The 25,042-nt window shown below is 37.1% G+C and overlaps 1 protein-coding gene across 4 annotated transcripts in view; it reads right to left on the bottom strand.

Annotated features, from left to right (window-relative positions):
• Positions 1-9,691: 9,691 nt before the first annotated feature.
• The window catches only part of LOC102696872 (cytoplasmic protein NCK2), a 90,225-nt gene continuing 74,874 nt past the window's right edge, over positions 9,692-25,042 (bottom strand). For 3 of the 4 annotated variants that reach the window (XM_015364021.2, XM_015364022.2, XM_015364023.2), the window contains exons 3-5: positions 15,266-15,987; positions 13,638-13,688; positions 9,692-11,025 (exon numbers count right to left, since the gene is read on the bottom strand). In XM_015364021.2, coding sequence (XP_015219507.1) covers positions 10,831-11,025; positions 13,638-13,688; positions 15,266-15,987 — 968 coding nt within the window. In that variant the 3' untranslated portion in view covers positions 9,692-10,830. The remainder of the gene's footprint in view (positions 11,026-13,637; positions 13,689-15,265; positions 15,988-25,042) is intronic. The other variant, XM_006639156.3, reaches the window with a different exon arrangement.

Below are 25,042 nucleotides of genomic sequence, written 5' to 3'. Positions count from 1 at the left end.
ATGTGTGTTCCAGAAGTGCCCGAGGTAGGGTTAGGGTTAGGGTTTCAGAAAGAACTTGACATTTTCTGATGCATTTGCTGTGCTGTAGGATGCTTTTGAAATGCAGGAAAACTGTTGTTTTGCTGTTTCCGTGAGAAAAAAATGTGGCCAGATTTTGGAGTTTTTGTTAAGCCGCGCGGCTGTCGCTCAAAAATGGTCAAAAAATGAAAAGTTTGGAAAACTCATTCTGCATGTGAAAATCTCTTGTTTTTTGCATTTAATGCCAAATGCAATGATACTTTTAACCACAGTGTAGTGGTAATTGTAAGGCTGTCCTGCAAACGGCACATGAAATGTTCATTTTATACGCCAATTCAGGAGCAGGTGAGATAAAGCAAATCACTGGATATTTAAAACAGATTTAGTGCAGATATACTGAATAAAACAAGGAATGATATTTTAAAAGATTCTGACTAGTTGGGAGTCAATTGGGTGACGTTTTGAATACATTATTGCTAGGCATGTTTGTTGATACAGTACAGTACTGTATGTGTGTTCCAGAAGAGCCCAAGTTAGGGTTAGGGTTAGGGTTTCAGAAAGAACTAGACATTTTCTGATGCATTTGCTGTGCTGTAGGATGCTTTTGAAATGCAGGAAAACTGTTGTTTTGCTGTTTCCTCGAGAAAAAAATTTGGCCAGATTTTGGAGTTTTTGTTAAGCCGCGCGGCTGTCGCTCAAAAATGGTCAAAAAATGAAAAGTTTGGAAAACTCATTCTGAATGTGAAAATCTCTTGTTTCTTGCATTTAATGCCAAATGCAATGATACTTTAAACCACAGTGTAGTGGTAATTGTAAGGCTGTCCTGCAAACGGCACATGACATGTTTATTTTATACCCCAATTCAGGAGCAGGTGAGAACAAGCAAAACACTGGAAATTTACAACAGATTCAGAGCAGATTTATTGAATATACTGAAAAACGTTATTTTAAATGTTTCTGACTAGTTGGGAGTCACCTGGGTGACGTTTTGAAGACATAATTGCTAGGCATATTTGTTGATACAATCAAATAGTTTATGTGTGTTCCAGAAGTGCCCGAGGTAGGGTTAGGGTTAGGGTTTCAGAAAGTACTAGACATTTTCTGATGCATTTGCTGTGCTGTAGGATGCTTTTGAAATGCAGGAAAACTGTTGTTTTGCTGTTTCCTCGAGAAAAAAATTTGGCCAGATTTTAGAGTTTTTATTAAGCCGCGCGGCTGTCGCTCAAAAATGGTCAAAAAATGAAAAGTTTGGAAAACTCATTCTGAATGTGAAAATCTCTTGCTTCTTGCATTTAATGCCAAATGCAATGATACTTTTAACCACAGTGTAGTGGTAATTGTAAGACTGTCCTGCAAACGGCACATGGCATGTTCATTTTATACGCCAAATCAGGAGCACGTGAGAACAAGCAAAACACTGGAAATTTACAACAGATTCAGAGCAGATTTATTGAATATACTGAAAAACGTTATTTTAAATGTTTCTGACTAGTTGGGAGTCACCTGGGTGACGTTTTGAAGACATAATTGCTAGGCATGTTTGTTGATACAATCAAATAGTTTATGTGTGTTCCAGAAGTGCCCGAGGTAGGGTTAGGGTTAGGGTTTCAGAAAGTACTAGACATTTTCTGATGCATTTGCTGTGCTGTAGGATGCTTTTGAAATGCAGGAATACTGTTGTTTTGCTGTTTCCTCGAGAAAAAAAATTGGCCAGATTTTGGAGTTTTTGTTAAGCCGCGCGGCTGTCACTCAAAAATGGTCAAAAAATGAAAAGTTTGGAAAACTCATTCTGAATGTGAAAATCTCTTGTTTTTTGCATTTAATGCCAAATGCAATGATACTTTTAACCACAGTGTAGTGGTAATTGTAAGGCTGTCCTGCAAACGGCACATGACATGCTCATTTTATACGCCAATTCAGGAGCAGGTGAGAAAAAGCAAAACACTGGAAATTTACAACAGATTCAGAGCAGATATATTGAATAAAACAAGGAATGATATTTTAAAAGATTCTGACTTGTTGGGAGTCCATTGGGTGACGTTTTGAATACATTATTGCTAGGCATGTTTGTTGATACAGTGCAGTGCTGTATATGTGTTCCAGAAGTGCCCGAGGTAGGGTTAGGGTTAGGGTTTCAGAAAGAACTAGACATTTTCTGATGCATTTGGTGTGCTGTAGGATGCTTTTGAAATGCAGGAAAACTGTTGTTTTGCTGTTTCCTCGAGAAAAAAATTTGGCCAGATTTTGGAGTTTTTGTTAAGCCGCGCGGCTGCCGCTCAAAAATGGTCAAAAAATGAAAAGTTTGGAAAACTCATTCTGCATGTGAAAATCTCTTGTTTTTTGCATTTAATGCCAAATGCAATGATACTTTTAACCACAGTGTAGTGGTAATTGTAAGGCTGTCCTGCAAACAGCACATGAAATGTTCATTTTATACGCCAATTCAGGAGCAGGTGAGATAAAGCAAATCACTGGATATTTAAAACAGATTTAGTGCAGATATATTGAATAAAACAAGGAATGATATTTTAAAAGATTCTGACTAGTTGGGAGTCAATTGGGTGACGTTTTGAATACATTATTGCTAGGCATGTTTGTTGATACAGTACAGTACTGTATGTGTGTTCCAGAAGAGCCCAAGTTAGGGTTAGGGTTAGGGTTTCAGAAAGAACTAGACATTTTCTGATGCATTTGCTGTGCTGTAGGATGCTTTTGAAATGCAGGAAAACTGTTGTTTTGCTGTTTCCTCGAGAAAGAAATTTGGCCAGATTTTGGAGTTTTTGTTAAGCCGCGCGGCTGTCGCTCAAAAATGGTCAAAAAATGAAAAGTTTGGAAAACTCATTCTGCATGTGAAAATCTCTTGTTTCTTGCATTTAATGCCAAATGCAATGATACTTTTAACCACAGTGTAGTGGTAATTGTAAGGCTGTCCTGCAAACGGCACATGAAATGTTCATTTTATATGCCAATTTAGGAGCAGGTGAGATAAAGCAAATCACTGGATATTTAAAACAGATTTAGTGCAGATATATTGAATAAAACAAGGAATGATATTTTAAAAGATTCTGACTAGTTGGGAGTCAATTGGGTGACGTTTTGAATACATTATTGCTAGGCATGTTTGTTGATACAGTACAGTACTGTATGTGTGTTCCAGAAGAGCCCAAGTTAGGGTTAGGGTTAGGGTTTCAGAAAGAACTAGACATTTTCTGATGCATTTGCTGTGCTGTAGGATGCTTTTGAAATGCAGGAAAACTGTTGTTTTGCTGTTTCCTCGAGAAAAAAATTTGGCCAGATTTTGGAGTTTTTGTTAAGCCGCGCGGCTGTCGCTCAAAAATGGTCAAAAAATGAAAAGTTTGGAAAACTCATTCTGCATGTGAAAATCTCTTGTTTTTTGCATTTAATGCCAAATGCAATGATACTTTTAACCACAGTGTATTGGTAATTGTAAGGCTGTCCTGCAAACGGCACATGACATGCTCATTTTATACGCCAATTCAGGAGCAGGTGAGAAAAAACAAAACACTGGAAATTTACAACAGATTCAGATCATATATATTGAATAAAACAAGGAATGATATTTTAAAAGATTCTGACTTGTTGGGAGTCAATTGGGTGACGTTTTGAATACATTATTGCTAGGCATGTTTGTTGATACAGTACAGTGCTGTATGTGTGTTCCAGAAGTGCCCGAGGTAGGGTTAGGGTTAGGGTTTCAGAAAGAACTAGACATTTTCTGATGCATTTGCTGTGCTGTAGGATGCTTTTGAAATGCAGGAAAACTGTTGTTTTGCTGTTTCCTCGAGAAAAAAATTTGGCCAGATTTTGGAGTTTTTGTTAAGCCGCACGGCTGTCGCTCAAAAATGGTCAAAAAATGAAAAGTTTGGAAAACTCATTCTGAATGTGAAAATCTCTTGTTTTTTGCATTTAATGCCAAATGCAATGATACTTTTAACCACAGTGTAGTGGTAATTGTAAGGCTGTCCTGCAAACGGCACATGACATGCTCATTTTATACGCCAATTCAGGAGCAGGTGAGAAAAAGCAAAACACTGGAAATTTAAAACAGATTTAGTGCAGATATATTGAATAAAACAAGGAATGATATTTTAAAAGATTCTGACTTGTTGGGAGTCAATTGGGTGACGTTTTGAATACATTATTGCTAGGCATGTTTGTTGATACAGTACAGTGCTGTATGTGTGTTCCAGAAGTGCCCGAGGTAGGGTTAGGGTTAGGGTTTCAGAAAGAACTAGACATTTTCTGATGCATTTGCTGTGCTGTAGGATGCTTTTGAAATGCAGGAAAACTGTTGTTTTGCTGTTTCCTCGAGAAAAAAATTTGGCCAGATTTTGGAGTTTTTGTTAAGCCGCGCGGCTGTCGCTCAAAAATGGTCAAAAAATGAAAAGTTTGGAAAACTCATTCTGCATGTGAAAATCTCTTGTTTCTTGCATTTAATGCCAAATGCAATGATACTTTTAACCACAGTGTAGTGGTAATTGTAAGGCTGTCCTGCAAACGGCACATGACATGTTCATTTTATACGCCAATTCAGGAGCAGGTGAGATAAAGCAAAACACTGGATATTTAAAACAGATTTAGTGCAGATATACTGAATAAAACAAGGAATGATATTTTAAAAGATTCTGACTAGTTGGGAGTCAATTGGGTGACATTTTGAATACATTATTGCTAGGCATGTTTGTTGATACAGTACAGTGCTGTATGTGTGTTCCAGAAGTGCCCGAGGTAGGGTTAGGGTTAGGGTTTCAGAAAGAACTAGACATTTTCTGATGCATTTGCTGTGCTTTAGGATGCTTTTGAAATGCAGGAAAACTGTTGTTTTGCTGTTTCCTCGAGAAAAAAATTTGGCCAGATTTTGGAGTTTTTCTTAAGCTGCGCGGCTGTCGCTCAAAAATGGTCAAAAAATGAAAAGTTTGGAAAACTCATTCTGCATGTGAAAATCTCTTGTTTCTTGCATTTAATGTCAAATGCAATGATACTTTAAACCACAGTGTAGTGGTAATTGTAAGGCTGTCCTGCAAACGGCACATGACATGTTCATTTTATACGCCAATTCAGGAGCAGGTGAGAACAAGCAAAACACTGGAAATTTACAACAGATTCAGAGCAGATTTATTGAATATACTGAAAAACGTTATTTTAAATGTTTCTGACTAGTTGGGAGTCACCTGGGTGACGTTTTGAAGACATAATTGCTAGGCATGTTTGTTGATACAATCAAATAGTTTGTGTGTTCCAGAAGTGCCCGAGGTAGGGTTAGTGTTAGGGTTTCAGAAAGAACTAGACATTTTCTGATGCATTTGCTGTGCTGTAGGATGCTTTTGAAATGCAGGAAAACTGTTGTTTTGCTGTTTCCTCGAGAAAAAAATTTGGCCAGATTTTGGAGTTTTTGTTAAGCCGCGCGGCTGTCGCTCAAAAATGGTCAAAAAATGAAAAGTTTGGAAAACTCATTCTGCATGTGAAAATCTCTTGTTTCTTGCATTTAATGCCAAATGCAATGATACTTTTAACCACAGTGTAGTGGTAATTGTAAGGCTGTCCTGCAAACGGCACATGACATGTTCATTTTACACGCCAATTCAGAAGCAGGTGAGAAAAAGCAAAACACTGGAAATTTACAACAGATTCAGAGCAGATTTTTTCAATATACTGAAAAACGTTATTTTAAATGTTTCTGACTAGTTGGGAGTCACCTGGGTGACGTTTTGAAGACATAATTGCTAGGCATGTTTGTTGATACAATCAAATAGTTTGTGTGTTCCAGAAGTGCCCGAGGTAGGGTTAGGGTTAGGGTTTCAGAAAGAACTTGACATTTTCTGATGCATTTGCTGTGCTGTAGGATGCTTTTGAAATGCAGGAAAACTGTTGTTTTGCTGTTTCCTCGAGAAAAAAATTTGGCCAGATTTTGGAGTTTTTGTTAAGCCGCGCGGCTGTCGCTCAAAAATGGTCAAAAAATGAAAAGTTTGGAAAACTCATTCTGCATGTGAAAATCTCTTGTTTCTTGCATTTAATGCCAAATGCAATGATACTTTTAACCACAGTGTAGTGGTAATTGTAAGGCTGTCCTGCAAACGGCACATGACATGTTCATTTTATACGCCAATTCAGGAGCAGGTGAGATAAAGCAAATCACTGGATATTTAAAACAGATTTAGTGCAGATATACTGAATAAAACAAGGAATGATATTTTAAAAGATTCTGACTAGTTGGGAGTCAATTGGGTGACGTTTTGAATACATTATTGCTAGGCATGTTTGTTGATACAGTACAGTGCTGTATGTGTGTTCCAGAAGAGCCCAAGTTAGGGTTAGGGTTAGGGTTTCAGAAAGTACTAGACATTTTCTGATGCATTTGCTGTGCTTTAGGATGCTTTTGAAATGCAGGAAAACTGTTGTTTTGCTGTTTCCGTGAGAAAAAAATGTGGCCAGATTTTGGAGTTTTTGTTAAGCCGCGCGGCTGTCGCTCAAAAATGGTCAAAAAATGAAAAGTTTGGAAAACTCATTCTGCATGTGAAAATCTCTTGTTTCTTGCATTTAATGCCAAATGCAATGATACTTTTAACCACAGTGTAGTGGTAATTGTAAGGCTGTCCTGCAAACAGCACATGACATGTTCATTTTATACGCCAATTCAGGAGCAGGTGAGATAAAGCAAAACACTGGATATTTAAAACAGATTTAGTGCAGATATACTGAATAAAACAAGGAATGATATTTTAAAAGATTCTGACTAGTTGGGAGTCAATTGGGTGACGTTTTGGAGAGAATTGGAGTTCCAAAAATCTGAAAACTTCATGCACCTGGCACTGATAATATTTACAATTGTTTTAGAACAATATTAAGTGATTAGAGCAAATTAGTATGGCAAAAAAGGGAAAACTGAAATGAAGTAATTAGTTGGAGGAAAAGTGGAGGGCACAGCTGTTCCCCAGAATAAACGTTGAAAACGCACTGGTGACATATCCAGTACATGAAGTTTGGAATTGCTGATGTAAAACAAGGGATTGTCCTCTGTTATTCCTGTTTTCTGTTAGAGGCTTAATACAAACCTTTAGCATCTATCATTACCTAGAAAAGGAACTTGCTGGTCCAGATGAATTGCACTCTTCTGTTGGGTCACCATGGAATGATCTACAACATTTTCTTCCCAGTGTATATATTTAAAACATTTCAAATTGACTTTTATTATTCACCCCCCTGATTTGGTATCTTTTATACAGTATATGTACAATGTATCTACTCACACCATTGAACCCTGCAGCTGTACACGGGAGAGAATCAAGTCACTACCTATGCAGCCCTGTACTGGAGATTCAGCACCAATTGCTACAGATGTGCATCACTCACTTGCTGCCTGAGAGCTGAGAGAGCCTGGGCTAACTAATCCTGTCCTACACTTGATGGCACTCAGCTAATGAGGTGGCACTTTCTGAGGTATTCAAGTCATAGTCAGCTATTCTGACATGACACCGGCTGGAATCCATAATGCCCGGATTATAGAGCTCAATGACCAAGGGCCCTTGAGTCACTGAGGAGCTCCTTTCACACACTGTATTTGAGCTGCAATAAATGCCATCATTCTAGTCCCTTGTGTCCATTCTAAATGAGACCCTTTGGTCACCTTTTCACATATTTCTTGGGTGTTTAAGATGTTCAGATGTGTTTTAGTTTCAGAATCTGCATTCTGCTTGTCTACAATTCTAAACAAGGATATTTCGTGGTCTCACATACCATTTTGTAAGAAACTCCAATCTTGGCCTCACAGCAGCAGAAAACAGATCTCGTAGTCTGATCTCACCGCAGCTAAAAGCCCTGCATTGAGAGCCTTGACATTCCCTGGTCTCATTGGATCCTGTCCTGTATAAACATTCTTATGGAGCTCTTTGCTGCTGGGATCCATGGTGTTGGGGGATGAGACATTAGGAAGTAACATTACTAAAATGGTGAAAATGTTTAATCAGGACGTTTCTATCATAGTTGTCTAATTTTACCAACTTTAGTTGGAAATTTTCTGGAGGGAGGATAAAATTATATACTTTTTAATTATTTTTATTTTCACAAAAAAGGGTTTTTACTGAACAACTAAGCTCATACACAAGACAAAGTATTTCTCCTAGTATTACTCCTCCTCTAACAAAATGAGATCGTGAGCATTATAAAGATGTATTACCAGCTGCATAAGTTAAATACACCAGACTAAAGTTTAACAAAGGTTTCAACATTTGTCATAATCTTTCCATTTTCTACAGAAAGTCTGCCACCTACTGATTAAAAACTGATATGCTTCAAACAGCAACAATAAATAGCATAGAAGACTATGCTATTTAATCTTTGCTGTCTTCCCTGTCTTTCTCACACCCTAAGAAGGCTCCACAGCTGAAACGTGGTGTTTTCTTTCTTCTCTTTTCAGCATGGATTAAACCTATTATTTGTTCCTTTACAATAGGAGGTGTCTTGTAGGGAACAAAAATGTTAGAAATAGTTTTGAGGTGAATAGGGGGCAGAAGAGTTAAATATTAGGGTGGTGAATTCCAGGGAAAGTCTGACATCAATTTGGAAATGAATGGAGAAATTAGAGATTAGTTGGTCTATTAATGCTAGGGCATACAGTGTTATGAGCCAATTTTGAACAAGACTTACTCATTTAATTTACTGTGAAGCTTGATCAATTATTTTTAATATATTTTCATATATCTAGAACTTGTATCTTCACATTTCACCATGCATCGTTTAGTTTAGCTGTTTTACCATGTGCATATCAATCTGCAGAATGTGGTAACCTTGAATACAACACTGTGTTTCTCCTTCAGTCAAATAGTGACAAAATGTTTGCTTAATATATTCCAGAGCTCTCATCTCAATTTGTGACTTTCTGCTAAGTGGGATCTCTAAGCACTGCTCCAGCACCTCACCATCACATGAAGATTTTACCATGTATAACAAGTGAGGCTCTCCTTTGCCCCTCCAACCACACATAACTCCATTTCCAAGAGTATGACTCCACCACACCAGACAGGTCCTCTGCCGTGTCAGACATTTACACTCTCTAGATTTCAGGAGGGGGTGATGTCAATTCTGTAACTTATAATGTGACAGATCACAAGGATTTATTCTACATTCCAGTGTTGTGTGTTCAAACAGTCAACAACACATTTTCTTAGAAATGAGGAGAAAATGGTTTGAAAAGACAGTCCTAAATTAGGCCAAAAAAGAGCCCCGATCTCCTTACACACCTGCACATAGTTTTTTTAAAACAAAAGGTGGTTAAAATGCTTTTATGGAAATAAAGATAATTTTATCCTCAAAATAAAATATTTTGTCAACGGGTATATATATAACAAGTAACTTTGCATTCTTCCTGCTCAAATCACACTTGATCGGGGCCAGTCTTCTATCACTGTATAATTCAACACTCTTTTTCAAGGATAATAGCACCTGATGTTACTATGCAAACTATGTTTCTTACGCTACCCAGCGTTTCCCAACAAATAAACACATGCATGCGTGTAAACACCTGTTATTCACCCATCTGGGGGGTTTAGGGTAACAAACACACATACCACTGAAGTATGTTTAATACCCAAGAGAATAAACACCGTGCACGTTACTTTTCAATGGGTGGCTAAGAATAGTGATAAAATATAACAAGTTATTTTGCAAAATTTTAATTGAACCAATGTATTTCAGTTGTCAACACACTGTCTTAAGTACAGTACATTGTTGCTGGATCTAAACAATTTATATATGCACCTTATTTTTAAATATACATACAGTGGAAATAAGAATTAAATAATTATGCTCGAGAACATTCAGACATATACTTTTTTTAAAACAGCTGAGAATTCTTAATATCAACGACGTTTTGTTGGTAAACATTTTCCAATGTAAATAATAAAAATGTTTTTTAATGATTCTTATTAGTGTCCACAGCTACAGGTACTTATTACTCTCAGAATTAAATACGTAATTATTTAATTGAAACAAGCAGTAGGGCAAAAGGGACACACGTTATGTGGGTGGCACATTTGGTTGTACAACAAACATTCAACTCTCAACTCACTTTTGAGTTTTTTTTTCTAAGCAACTTTGAGACCTCTCTCTGGCAAAAATCATTTCCCCCTCTAAGATTTAGGCAGATTCATTCTACAATCTTTAATCTATGTAAAATCAGTTGTATCATAACTTTGGACTGTTCATATGCATTTATTGCTCACTGGTATTAGAGAGCTTAGAGGTTCTTGTGACTGCCTACCTGTGAAGCAAAAACTGCAGAATTCACAGCAACAACTGATTTACCTATAGGCTTTCCTTTTCTTTAGCTTCAGTGCATTCAGTGCCATTTGACAGTCTCTAAAGGAAACCTGCTTGCGTGAGAGCAATTTGAAACGGATTAACACTGTCTTGTGATTGTGAAATTCTCCTCCCCAGTTTTTCAATACATCCTAAGCACAACATCTACAGAAGGAGCTCTCAGCCAAGGCATAAAGCGAGTGCTTAAAATGGTCACTTAGTGAAGACATTTTTTTCAACCTTGGGAAAGGTTAAGTTCAAAAGAACTGAAGGACAATTGGGCATAGAAACAATAAAAAAGGACAAACAGCCACTAACAGAGCTAAATCATTCATTACGAGCCCCAGTTTATTTTCCTGTCTGCTTATTTGTTTAAATAATAGCAATAAAAAACAGAATTAAAGTGTATAGAAATGGCTCTGCTCTGTAAAAGTGAAAGTCCAGAACTAAGGCTTCTAGCTGTGACAGGCCTGATGTAGGCCCATTCCAGAGCCTGGGTCACTGCAGAGGTTTGATAAGGTATAACTTCTCTCCGTGTTCACTGGTGAAGATAGGAGCTTTTTTGTAGTGTTCCACCAGCTCATCCATGGTGCTAAAGCGCCGCTGGCCAATGCAGTACACGCCATCTACAAGCTGCACTTTGAAATGCTTATTCTTTCCTGATGCTTTGAGTGATACAGAGAAATCACTTGGCTGTGGAGAGAGAAAAAACAGATACAAAGACATTAAACATTTACTGTACTTTTCCAATTACAGATCAATTAGTTAAAGTATATGATGTACACACAGTCTTGGCCTTTAAAGATTATACATTAATTTGTTAAATAGCAAACCATTTATACTTCTCACTTATTACATTCATTCATCCATTTTTAATCACTAATAGGTCCAATAAATGGCTGTGGTGAGCAAAAGCCCATCAGACCATAGATACAAGACAGGCGACAACCTGGACAGAATGCCAGTCTCACACAAGGCACAGGTACTAAAAGTGGTGATATTCAGAGATACCAGAGAACCTACGCTGCATTTTTTGGATTAAAGGGAGGGAAAAGGTGCACCGGGAGAAAGTCCACATGGTCAAAGTGATGAGATACAAATTTCACAAAGAAGGCACCTTGGATCAGGACCAAGCCCAAAACCTTAATGACAGCAGGACTAACTGACACATTACCATGACGTTAACCTACTAAACCCCTAATTCAAAATTATTTGTCATTGTTTCCTTATACATATTTAATTATTGAATGTTAAACAATCAAAATGAACGTAAGTCATAGCTACATTTATTCCAAATCTCACAAAAAAAAACCCAACAGCAGTGTCAAATTAAGAGCAGTAATGTTACAGCACTTATTTTAAGATTGTTTTAAAAATTAGTTTACTTCAAAATGATTTGCATGTTTAATTCTGAGCCTTTAAAAATACTTTAAATCAATCCATAAGGTCAGTTATGAACCAGTCAAGTTGTACTTTCCAGTATCACAGCAGCGAGCAACAAAGCATTCTTAGTTTAGAATTCAATTCATTCATCTATTTCCTAATGGCTTCTTCCAATTCAGGGTTGAGGAGGAGCCTGAGCTTACACTGACAAGCAATGGACAAAAGGCAGAATACACCCTGGACAAATGCCAGTCCATCTCAGGGCAAATGCAGACAAAAACTCACACCAGTGCCAATTTTCCCAGAAGCCAGTTAACCTACCAGTCTTAACCTACAGTCTTTGGACTGTGAGAAGAAACTGAAGCACCTGGCGAAAACCCATGTGAACACAGGGAGAACATACATAGTTTAAAAGTCACACATTCTAACAACCACCTTAAGAATAACGTGAAGTCAGTGTTATATCACTGAAATTTGTGGCATGCACATAGAAATGCCAGTAGAGTAAAAGAACTGTCATTTGAAAAGAGTCATTGAGGAACATTCTAAACTTTCATTTCTATTTAAGAAAGATTAATATCACTGCCCAGTTAAAGAATGTGACTTCTTTCACAACTGCAGTCACATTTATTAATTTTGATGGTTTTTGTCAAATGAAAATAATGATTTTGGAGCTTAATGTAAAATGCATCTATGCCATCTAGTGGCATCTAGAGAGAGTACACAACCTATAAGCCCTAAAGCTTTGAGACAATGTAATAGGTATTAATGTTCATAACAGAACATGGAACATGAAACATGTAAACCGAAGTCACAGGGATTTGTCCTGTGGCAAGAAAAAAAAGTTATACAATTATTTTTGTTATCAAAGAGCAGAGGAAGCAGAAATTACACTTGAACGTATTGTCTTGGGCAATTTGAAGACAACATTTTCTACACAAATTATTGAAAAATAAATCAGGGAGAAATGAAGATGAAGATGACATTTAGTTTTTCACTGATACAAAAAAATTCAAAAGCAGCAGATAAATTGTAAAGTGTCCTAATTGCTGTCATATATTTTCTCTGTGGTAAAGTATTTCCAAAGCAGACAGCTGGGTGCTCCAGCAATGCAAAGAATAAATGTTTTCTATTTCTCCACTGGCAATCTTTTTTCACCATTTATAGTACTCAAGCCCCAGCCTCCCTGTTGGGAAGAACAGGCTGCTATCAAATTGTCATTCTGATGCAATACCTGAGAAAGAAGTACAACTTTCAGGCAATGTAAAACACAAAAACAGCTTTTCACCTTGTGAAACCGAAATGTAAAGACAGACCTCTAGTGCTAACAATGTGATACATATTTATTGCTGATCATGATCTGTCCTGCTGGCAACAAGTCACAGAGATGTGCTGTTGGACTGTAACCAAAACATCCTGCTCTGCATCTGTCACTAATAGCATTCCACCAATCACACACAGCCATTCTGAGTCCCCACCCACACCTGGCACATGGAATAACCCAAGTTGTTTAACAGTCTCCAGGTAGGTTTTATATGCTGCTATGACTGCAGTGTTTTTACTGGGTGAGCCACTAAAGAGTTCATGATTTTCCATTAATAGATCTTTTATCTTCTAGAGTAGAAAATTTAAAAAGTTAATAAAAAGTAGAAGCCACAAATGCCATGCAGGAGCAAATCATTGGCACAGTGCTTAGTATTGCTGCCTCATAGTGTTGGGACAATGGATTCAATTCTGGACCTGAGGTGCGTTCTCTGTTGTTTTTATATTGTCCCTGTGTTTGCATGGGTTTCCTCGTGGTACTGCAGTTCCCGCTCATAGTCCAAACACATACTGGTAGGTTCTGAGAAGACTGGCCCTAGATGTGCATGAGTGCGCATGCTCTGTGATGGACTGGCGTCCTGCCGAGGGTGTATACCCACCTTGCACCTGTGGCTTGTTGAGAAAGGCTCCGGCTCTCCTGTGACCCTGTACTGGATGAAGTGGTTAGAAAAGGAATGGATGTACAGCATAATCCTGCTTAGAGACCAGTTATGAATTTTCATATCTTAAACCACAACCGTCTTCTCCGTTAAAATTTAACTCTAATGTATTTTCAGCATTCTTGTTTTTAGTTGTTTTGGAAGAAAGGTGTATAGAAATTGAGATTCTACACATCCCATTTCTTAATGTCATGTTCTGGAAATTGTTTACAGCACAGTTTTACTCTCCAGCATACTGAAGGCCTTGTCAAAATTACAATCCATTCTCCTTGAGGAAATATGACATTTTTTTACATTATTTGCTAAAAACACTGCTATGCTGGCTGAAGAGCAGTTGTCTGAATTGGTCATATCCAGGCTGAGCCTATTTGAAATTTATGAAAAACATGACTATGGTTTGAGAAAAAATATGATACAGTGTATATAGATTTTGGATATTAAACAATTTTGGTATAACTGATTATTGATCATTCACAACTGACTGTGATGCACTCAAGAGGCTTTACTGCTATATAAGCACTAAATCCTGACTGCACAGGTGACTGACCTATGACTGAGACCATGGTGAAAATGAAGAAATGAAAAACTTAGAGAGGACCATATACCCCACTTTTGAAAATAAGACTTTATGCCATTTGTATGTTCAACACCTCAAATGAATTCATCAGCAGTGGAGCCACGGTCTTCTTTGTGATAAATCAAGGTTATGTGTCAGTGACTATGACATAAATGTGCAGAATGATGAGCACATTGGTGTGTATAACAGACCAATTAATGGCAAGGTTTTAAAAGTGATGGTCTGGTCAGGGAAGTCTAAGCACTACAGAACTCCATTTGCACTGATTAATGGCAACCAGACTACATGGACCTACATTGAAAAAAGCCCTAGTCTCACTTGTTGCCCTTCCAATATGATCATCCTAATGTGACACATTCCAAACACCAACATTAATACTCATGGTGCTCATGTAACAATGGGTTTCTTCAGAGATGGGAATGTGACCTTTATGTTGTGGATAACCCGCTTGTCTGACTTGAGCCCTACTGAAGATTTGTAAGATTTATGAGTGGAGCTGGAATGAAGTGTAGTGTCTAGGACTTAGAAACCAGGGAACTGGCACATACATGTACAGGCTTTATGAGAAGAATTGGACAGAAATCTTTGGTACAAAGCATGTATCACAGATGGACAGTTTCATTGCCTTCAGCAATGGCCACACACAGTATTTGCCTATAATCCTTCAAAAAGATTAACTATTGTTAATCAACATAATGAATGTATCGATAGGCATGTCTGTACAATAAAATATCAGTGTACGTTCTACAAAGAAAATATTACTTTTATTAACTGAATGCATTAAAAAGTAATTATATAGCATAGTCTATATGCCATTGTTGATATTTGGTGTATATGTCAGGAGAGCAAAAACATGTTATTCTATTTACTAATTACTATTCATTCTTTTCATCTAATTACTGCTGTATGTAAACAGATTGACCTCACTAATGTAGCTGTGGTATGTCCCTGATTTGCATCAACTCCTTATTTTACCCAGCACACTACTTACCGAAGATTCGCTATCCCTGACAAGAAAATCCCCTTCCACCCCTCGTTCATTGAGGGCACACTCCGCCTGATGCCGGGTGATGTTTCCATAGTACCAATCCTTGCCAGCGAACTTGCCTGTAGGGGAGGGCCCGGTGTAGCTTATCTGAGGAGAGTGGGAGCTGCTGGAGGCAGAGCCATCGCTCAAGATGACCACATAGTTTTTGGGCACCAGGCCCACTTGTCCCCGGGAGTTTTTACATTTCCACCACTCGGGATCATTCTCGGGTTTCTCCACCACCTCCATGGTCTCTCCCTTTTCAAAGTTCAGCTCCTCTTCAGTGACGGAGCTGAAGGGATACAGAGTCTGGACAAGGTGGAGGACTTTGGTGTTCTGGCCGTTGCTGACTGTGGCGCCCTGTCTCGAGGAAAGGAAGCTGGGGGAGTCAGCTGAGGCCTCATCCCCTTCCTCCACCACGTAGTTAGAGGGGAACCAGCCCACCTGGGTCCCATAGCTGCCCCTCCACCAACCATCGCTACATTTCTCCATCACCGTCACCCGGGTGCCCTTCACCAGCGTCAGCTCATCCTCGCGTTCGGCGACATAGGCAAACTTGACGTAGGCAGGGATGTTGAGGTCATAAATGCGGTCAGCACTGCTGCCGTTAGAAGGGTACTCAGCATCTGTGCTGGGAGTGGGTGAGGCATCTCGAGCACTTGTCTTCCTCTTGGTCTTGCCCAGGCCTGTCCAAAGACAAAAAGGAAAAACACTAGGCTCCGTCAGGTTATATTATATTACCACTTTGTTGCACTGTGTATAATGTAACATCTAAAAAAATGCCTTTACATAGCAGTCTCCAATTATTGCAATTTTCTGTTTGCAATCAAGTATAATGACTATATAGAAATGAATTGGTAAAAAACAATTTAATGAGTACAGAAGATAAAATGACTGCAGAGCAAGGGGGGCCTGTGTTGCAGTCCTGGCTAAGGAAATATAATCGACTTCTTCGGGAACCGATGACTCAAAATAACAAAAGAAAAACATATGACTTATTATTAAATAATGAAATCAGATAATGCAGCATGTTTATGAACAAAAGCATGTAGATTCAGAGAGTTCTACATCGATAATCATTTAAACAAAATACATTTTAGTCTAATTTTTAGTTTTAAAGCTACTGGTTTAAAAGTTTTTTTGATTTCATAACTTTTATAGCAGTCATTATAAAAAAAATAACTTGTGCAAGAGTGGAAAAAAAAACATGCAACAATTACAGATCACAAATGATTTGTTTGTAGTAATTGCAAGAATATAATAAACAGGATTAGGACAAAACCACTGTATCAGCATTAAAAATGTCTCATAAATTGATATTGATTCCTACTCAAATTATTGCCCAGTTTAAGAATGACTGAAGGCTATATCCAAAAAAAGATAAATGTTTAGAGTTGTATTTACAACCCACAGACAAGTCTTCCAAAAATGCTACATTCTTACTAAATCCTGTTGAATCTAATAGGAAACTGCAACAGAACCTCCTCATGGTGTGAAACATTAAAATCACCAAATCTGTCAAGAACTAAGTGGTCTAGCAACACAGATTCAGTGTTTTCTGAAGAGGTAGTCTAAAACATGTCACTGCACTGCTTATCTCTAAAATATTAGGGGAAATACATAGGTCAGGTTTGAATTTAGTGATCAGAAGAATTAGGGAAGTAAAATAATGCCTGAAGATTTGAAACATGAGAACCTAGTCTTGGTCAAGATTTTGTAGTACAATGTTACATAGTAAGACAAAAGTAAACTACAAAGTTCTTCTTATATAGTTTCCTGTAGTTTAAAAGACGTATGTTTTGTAGGAAGTAGTTTGACCGTTTAAGGCGATTTAATTAAGGTTTACCCCACACACCCACACAAGTCCAAAGTAAAGATGTTTACAGGAAAGACAATTCACTGCCAGGCTGTAGAAGTGCATACTTTCTATTGAGGACTCTTTGACAGAGCATTTATATGTTCCAGACATAATGAAGATAAATGTCTTTCATATTTATTCATAAGCTACAAGGCATAGTCTTGCAAGACCTTCAACATAATTATATCGGTGCATTCCCTGGGTACCCAAAAAACAATCTGGAAGACAACACCTTGAACAGTCTTCACAAATGACAGCTCATGCACATCCTTGGCACTTATCAGTAACAATGAGGTAGGAAGCTCAGACTGGTGACAAGAAACTTCACAGCCTTGACATCTCTGGAGCTGTGCATTTCCAGCATAGTTCAGAGGCAGTAACCTGCAGCCTTTTTTGGAGCAAATAATAAGTAAAAAATGGCAGTACCACAAAAGGCTAATACTGGGCCCCTTGCTCTTCAGCATTTACATGTTCCCACTTGGTCAGCTTTTAAGATCACATGGCCTCAGCTTTCATTTTTACGCTGACGATACTCAAATATACATCCATACCAAACCCGACACTAATGTGGCTGTCTCTATTCTATCTAATTGCATCTCTGACATAAAAATTTGGATGACTCAAAACTTCCTTCATCTTAACTGTGACAAGACTGAAGTCATGCTTATTGGTACCCCCCATCAACTTCGTAAAGCCAGTCCTGTAACCCTGTCTGTAGATGGCTCTGTACTTGAGCTCCAATCAAAATTGAAAAACCTTGGGGTTATATTCGATTCTGGCTTAACATTCGACCCACATGTACAGCATACTGTCAAAACATCTTTTTTTCACCTTAGAAATATCGCAAGACTACGCCCTATGCTATCATTAACTGTGGCTGAAAAGCTGATCAACATATTTGTATTCTCTCGAATTGACTACTGCAATGCTCTGCTCCCTGGGGTATCTAAATCTACTCTGAACAAGCTGCAGTATGTCCAAAATTCAGCAGCCAGAATCCTGACCAGATCTAGTGCAAGTGTTCACATTACTCCTATCCTGGAGTCCTTGCACTGGCTTCCGGTCAAATTCCGCGTAGACTTTAAAATCCTCATGCTCACCTACAAGGCTTTACATGGCTTGGCACCTCAATACCTGTCTGAACTTTTATCGCCCTACTCCCCACCTCGCAACCTCCGCTCTTCAAATTCTGCCCTCCTTACTGTCCCCCAAGCCCGTCTACATTGTATGGGCGACAGGGCCTTCTCCTGCTATGCCCCCAAGCTCTGGAACTCCTTGCCCAAGGATATTAGAGAGTCACCTTCTCTAAACTCCTTCAAATCCAGACTCAAAACCCTCCTTTTCAGAAAAGCCTTTACTTAACTGCTTCCATTCTTCACCCCTCTGCTCTTCTTAATACCATCTTCCACGGTCTCCTCTATTGTTATTGTTGTATTGTTGTAATTATAATTGTGTCCTGTCTTGTGAAATTTTCTTATTTATTGTTGTAGTCTTCTTATTTATTGTTATTGTCATCCTGTAAAGCGCTTTGAGAAGCCACCTTTAAAGGCGCTATATAAAATAAAGTTTATTATTATTATTATTAATAAAGCCAAGGCAAGAATCTGAGGAGTGGACATTTTTTAAGCATTGTGAATTTCAAAGTAGTTAGGACATCATTCATATACAGTATTTAATATCTTCATATTAATATTCTATTGTTTATACAAAACTATGGATAACTAAAGCTCTTCACAATAACCACTCGGTCACAACAGTAAAAGAATGACCTCCCACTGAAGAAGCTTGCACGGTAAAAGCCCCAATGAAAAAAATGTAATCATCTGAGTCTTATATTACAAGAAAGTGACCGTCAAAAACCAATAGTTCTTTATTGATCTTTTTGATAAGCATTAGCATTTGATTAGCAAGAAAAATGTGGATTGATTACAGGGAATACCTTTTAATAGTCTTCTAAATCTGCTGGGTGTTATAGTCTATCTTGACAAGGCATCACCTATACACTTAAATTAATCCATCCACAGAACAAATGTGTCAATACTCTCTAAGGAAATATTTTGTCTTTCTTAAAAAAATGTTTGAAAAAAGGAAGGCAACATACCAAAACATAGTATGACTACCATTAAACTGTCATGTTAAGAAACATGCAATTTTCATGCTAAGGTCATTCAACACTGTCAGTATACAGGTCACAAGATAATTACACAAAGCATTACACACAGACTAAAGCATTATCATGTTTTAGGTTTGCTTTAGGTTTGCTGTTTGTGTTGCTTTATTTTTGTGCACATCATATCAAAAAACAATGTTACGTTTTTCCCATTTGTTTTGCATTATGAAGGATTTTTGAAAGTATTAGAAAGTAACTTGCCAAGTACAACTTAATACATTAGAAGCTGCTATGTTTAACCAACATCCTTTTAAGCATTTAACATTTGCACAGTGGTTCTCAAACAAGAAAAGAATTAAGTACCCCAAGTACGGTATATAAACAATTTATCATCATTGTGCTTAGAATCTCATCAAGAAGTTCAATCTGCATTAAAACATTTATATATGTCTCATTATAATGCAAATTTTAAACCATTCATGGTTAATTTACTGTTTTGAGTTAAAAATAATAATGCTGAGTGAAAGTGAAATTGCAATTCTTGTGTCAAAGGCCATTTTCATACAAAATTGCAGTAATTCTAATACAATGGCCTTTCCTAAAGAGTGATGAGAATTTGCTCTCCAGAGTGTTAAGACAAGTTAACATAAAAGTATTGAAGGGACTTCACTCAGACCCTGGCAAAGTCTTGATATTTTGTTACTCTAATATTTTCTGCCTTGGCACTTTGAAATATTAACTAGTATATAATAATAATTGCTTACACTTATATAGTGCTTTTCTGGACACTCCACTCAAAGAGCTTTACAGGTAATGGGGACTCCCCTATACCACCACCAATGTGCAGCATCCACCTGGATGATGCGACGGCAGCCATAGTGTGCCAGAACAGTCACCATACATCAGCTATCAGCGGGGAAGAGAATGAAGCCAATTCATAGAGGGGGGTTATTAGGAGGCCATGGTAAGGGCCAATGGGAAATTTGGCCAAGACGCTGGGGTTACACCCCTACTCTTTCGAGAAACACCATGAGATTTTTAATGACCACAGAGAGTCAGGACCTTGGTTTTACGTATCATCCGAAGGACGGCGCCTGTTTACAGTACAGTGTCCCTGTCACTATACTGGGGCATTAGGACCCACATGGACCCCAGGGTGAGCGCCCCCTGCTGGCCCCACTAACACCTCCCATCCAGGTGCTGATCAGGCTCACACCTGCTTAGCTTCAGTGGGTTGCCAGTTGTGAGTGGCAGGGCGATATGGCTGCTGGTGTTATAAGTTATATATGTTATATATGTTATAATCTCCGCGCAATAAAATGGTTCACATGCTTTCAGAAGCATATTCTTAACTCTGTAAGGTTCCTCAGTCCGGTGGTGAATGTCAAGCAAATAATTAAGACTGAAGAGCTTTCAAAACAACTCCGGAATAAAGTTGTAGAAAGGCACAGACCCAGAAAAGGGTAAATAAAATAAACAGCCCAAATCGATCATTAAGAAGTCCAAGGTCCTCCCAACTAAGCTGACAAGCATAAAGGGATCTGGTTAAGGATGCCACTGTGAGCATAACACTGACTCTGAAAAAACTAGTGCTCAATGAGTGAGATATCCATGAGACAATTCTAGCTTATGAACTGTGGGAAAAAGGAAGACATTACTGAAAAAAAAACTTCTTAAATCCTGCATGAAATCTGCAACAAAGCATGTAAGTGATACAAGAAACAACTGGCAAAATTGAGCCGTGACTTGTCTGACCCTTACTAGTCTTCATTTTGAGCATTCAGGTTTCAAATAAAATACCAATTTAAAAAAATGTGTACGCAGCATTTTGTAATTTCACAAAATTCAACCACTTATAAAGGGTCTGAATACTTTTGCAAGGCCTCGAGTATCCCAGTTAATCATAGTGCATACTAGCATTTGTTTAATAAGCTGTTATCCAGGATAACAAGGGATGTGAGCTTAATGAACCTTAGCAGCACTTCCTCACATAATTCAGCAAAAGAGGCAATTATCCTTTGACCTTGCCTAACTCAGACAGTCTTGCATAAAAATACAGTTTGCAAAAAGCTTTAAATACTGCAAGGAAATATTAGGAAGTGTTTAAAAAATAAGACCTTAACTAAAATATGTTTTACAGTTGCTCATGGCCCTGTAATTTTGTAATTGACAAAAAATATTTTAAAAAGTAATTCTCCATAGTACTGAGACTTTCCAGGACAGTAATCACAATATTCAAGTGCATAGTTGTGTCAGACAGCTGAAGAAGGCTCCTCAGCCAAAACGCATGTCTTTTCTTTTCCTTTCAGTATGGAATAATCCTTTAGCTGTTCCCTATCATACAAGATTGTCTCGAATTTGTCTTATTTCAGTAAAAATGAATGCACTGGTGCTTTTGTACATAGGATCTAATTTAGACACATGAAATAGTTTAGGCTACAACTATATTTTAATAGCTACATACCACTGCTGTCTGAATGAACATTTAATATCCTGTTATGGACTACACAACAAAAGAGGTCTTTTATTTCTCTATAAAACAGCCTAACAGTTTAATCTACATGATCCAGTATCCAACACTGTTGCACAATATGCAGGGCAAGGAACTGCAAACCTTGCTACAAAATCTCATACTTATTTGTGTCTGTTTTACTCAGTAACATGAAACTGAATCCAAACTGGATATTAATTTAGGCAAAAATCTTTGAAAACTAGATATTGGAAAATCTTGCCATATTTGCAGCATTTCGTTGGAAAAGAAAGAAAGCAGAATGAAAAATTGCCAATGAAAAGCAGAATAATTAAGTGCTTTCCATAACCTTTAGAATGCCATTTTTACCTAAAGTTCATTGATCCTTTATTTCTTATGAATAAATTGAACCACATTTTGAAAAAATCGAAATACCTATATTGATTTATCAAAATCTTTATTCATACAGTCTGTTGGCTCCTTAAAGCCTTGTAACATGAGCTAAATAATTCAGAAAGGACTTCAGTAATAAATTGATTTTTTCATTAACAGAACATGATGTAAATCAACGTGCGCAATTTGTGTGGTTGCCTTTTTTAAACAGTATTCTCAAATTTTATTAAGGGTGCATTTGAAGCAGACATTAATACTTTTTTCCCACAGAGATTTAGTTGCTTTTCTTCAACCAAATAACTGTAAAAATATGTTTGTAAGGGAAAATATTACTTTATTAGCTTAGTTATTATGTATTGTTTTGATTTCCAAACAATATTAACAATTGCAATTAATTATCTCGTTTAAAAAAGGTGCTGAAACAAAAACAATAATATGTTTATATGCATATGTAATCATTTTATACAAGACCTATACTTTGCCTTCTTAGAGCAGTGATTAATTCAAGACTACTCAAGAGGTAGTCACAAAAACAGAGAAAGCTGAATGAAGACCATATGAGAACAGAATTACCTTTACAGTTACATAGACAATACTATTCAGAAGTGATCATCATTAAATTATCAGTATAAATAATTGAACAACATCCATTATAAAACATAATCCCGGCAATCCTTTCATATTAGGTTACCATTATAACGTGTTTGACAGAAAATGCTTCTTTTCACTCAAGATAACACAAATGAAAATGACTACATACAGGACCTACAAATGTTCATAACAATTGTGTCGCCGTAAGAAATTACATGTATTCTCCAGGCTGCAAATTTAACTTGGAGATCCTGCCAATACTGTATTACAAAACTGTGTTCAGATAAAGAATACAGTATGTTTGCCATGCAGTCAGCTGAGGGCAGCATCTGCTTTGACAGAGACATTCCCACTAGCAGAAGTCTGCCACATCTCAAGCTTCAAGGTCTGAAAGGAGCTCTGGGTACTAACACAGAAGGACTTTTAAGTACTAGAAGTGTTCCTAAGCCAAATTAAACATGTCACTTGCTGTTTTTGAAAACTCTTCAGAAATCAGTATCTAAAAGGGTAACAGCATAACCCATTTTTTTGTTTTTCTTGATTTACAATTCAAGAACTGTCATTTGAAATAACTAAGTTGGCAAACGTACAGTCAACTACTCAGTGACTGCTGGCCTCACACAGGGAAGTTATTCAGCATGACTCTCTGCCAAGTAAGATACCACCTGTGGTCTTTAACAGTCAGCCAATTCATGCATGAAGAAGGCAACTTATTTTTATCAAAGGACATGGTAACAAGGAAGAGAGTGGCTATTTGAAAATAAAGACCAATAAATGAAAACATTAGAGTTAGTATCAAACAAAAGATTGGGAAACACTGAATAGACATTTTAACAATGATTTGTTGATTTTAAAGTGCATCGTCAGGATCTGTGCTTGTTGCCTCTATAGTGCTTATGGTTGTGCTGTAACAGACATAGCTTTAAAATCGAAACCTCCTTCTTTGATTCAGTGAATTGTATCCAGTTTTCTTTTCAGGAAATGAAATTTGGAACAATGTTACACTCTTTAAACATGAGATAAACTGGACAAATCTGACTTCAGTCGTAGCTGGATTTAATTTATTAGAATGTTTCTGTTTTTTATCACTTGAAACAATTAACACAATGCTGACTGATGGGACAGACAACACAAAATAACACCTATAACTTAATACTGTTTTATGAGGACAATCTCTACAATTCGGTGATTTATACATTAGAAACATGCTGAAAAGCAGAAAAAAACAATTCTGTATTAATCGTGACTTATTCCATTGCAGTCAGTATGCTGACACAGCTCTTTTGAAATATTGTGGCAAACTAACTAAACCACTTAGAAATAGTTCGTAAAGTAGACAACAGTCCAAGGGCTCTTATTCCAAAGTGTAGAGGAAAAGAGCAAAGTGAAACATAGTGTATTGTAAGAAACAAAGACAAGAATATATGTTTAGTTGCAAAAGCATAATTCACCTGTTAACTATAATTTGGTAACAATTATGAAGGTGCAAAATAACCCTTTACAATTATGACCCATAGGTTTACTTATTTTTGGAGTGTGAAAGATATATATTGATATATATACATTTTTTTTATTTTGTTCACCTTTTTGATTTATGTTTTATCATATTAAGATATAGACATGCCTGCATACATTTTGCAATTTTTATCTTCCGTAATTACAGATAATATGTTAGACAAAAAAGACAGACCTTATATACTTACTTTATATATAAAATAGTAAAAAGGTGCATTAGAGTTACTGAGGCTTAAAAATTGTATTACATTAACCTGAATGCCCCAGTAACTGTTCCCTTGACAACAAAAGACTGAACCTACAGAGCAAGAAACACAAAAGGAAATGAGAAATCTACCATGATATAAACTTCCTAAAAGCTGCAAAATTTGATTATTAAAATAATTTAAAAAAGCTATTATAAACCTTACAAATTAAAACATTAAACCTTTTGAAAATAGATTTTAAAGAAAGAAATCAATGTGTATATACTGTGCATCAAAATCTAAATATCTATTAGTAGGCCAGAGAAACTTTAAAATGTTTAGAACTGGGGGATAAAATGGAACATCCTAAATTAACAGATCTTAAAAGGATATGAATGCAATCAAGCAGTGAAGATGTACTCTGCAAGAAAACCCCTCTATATAAATCATTTATATTTATAGGATGACAGATAAGAAAAGAATGTGAAACTTCCCAGAAAGCCATTTTATATTTAGGGTTGTACAATAAATAATGCTGCCAAATTCCCTTAAATATTCTTTTTATGCAGTTATAAAGGCTGAATGTTTTAGTGTTAGGCTTTATGTCTTTAATTTCCAT

Source organism: Lepisosteus oculatus, chromosome 15 (assembly GCF_040954835.1).
Source record: "Lepisosteus oculatus isolate fLepOcu1 chromosome 15, fLepOcu1.hap2, whole genome shotgun sequence".
NCBI lineage: Eukaryota > Metazoa > Chordata > Actinopteri > Semionotiformes > Lepisosteidae > Lepisosteus > Lepisosteus oculatus.
The sequence above is the reverse complement of the archived record's forward strand: the minus strand, read 5'-3'. Positions and strand labels throughout refer to the sequence as shown.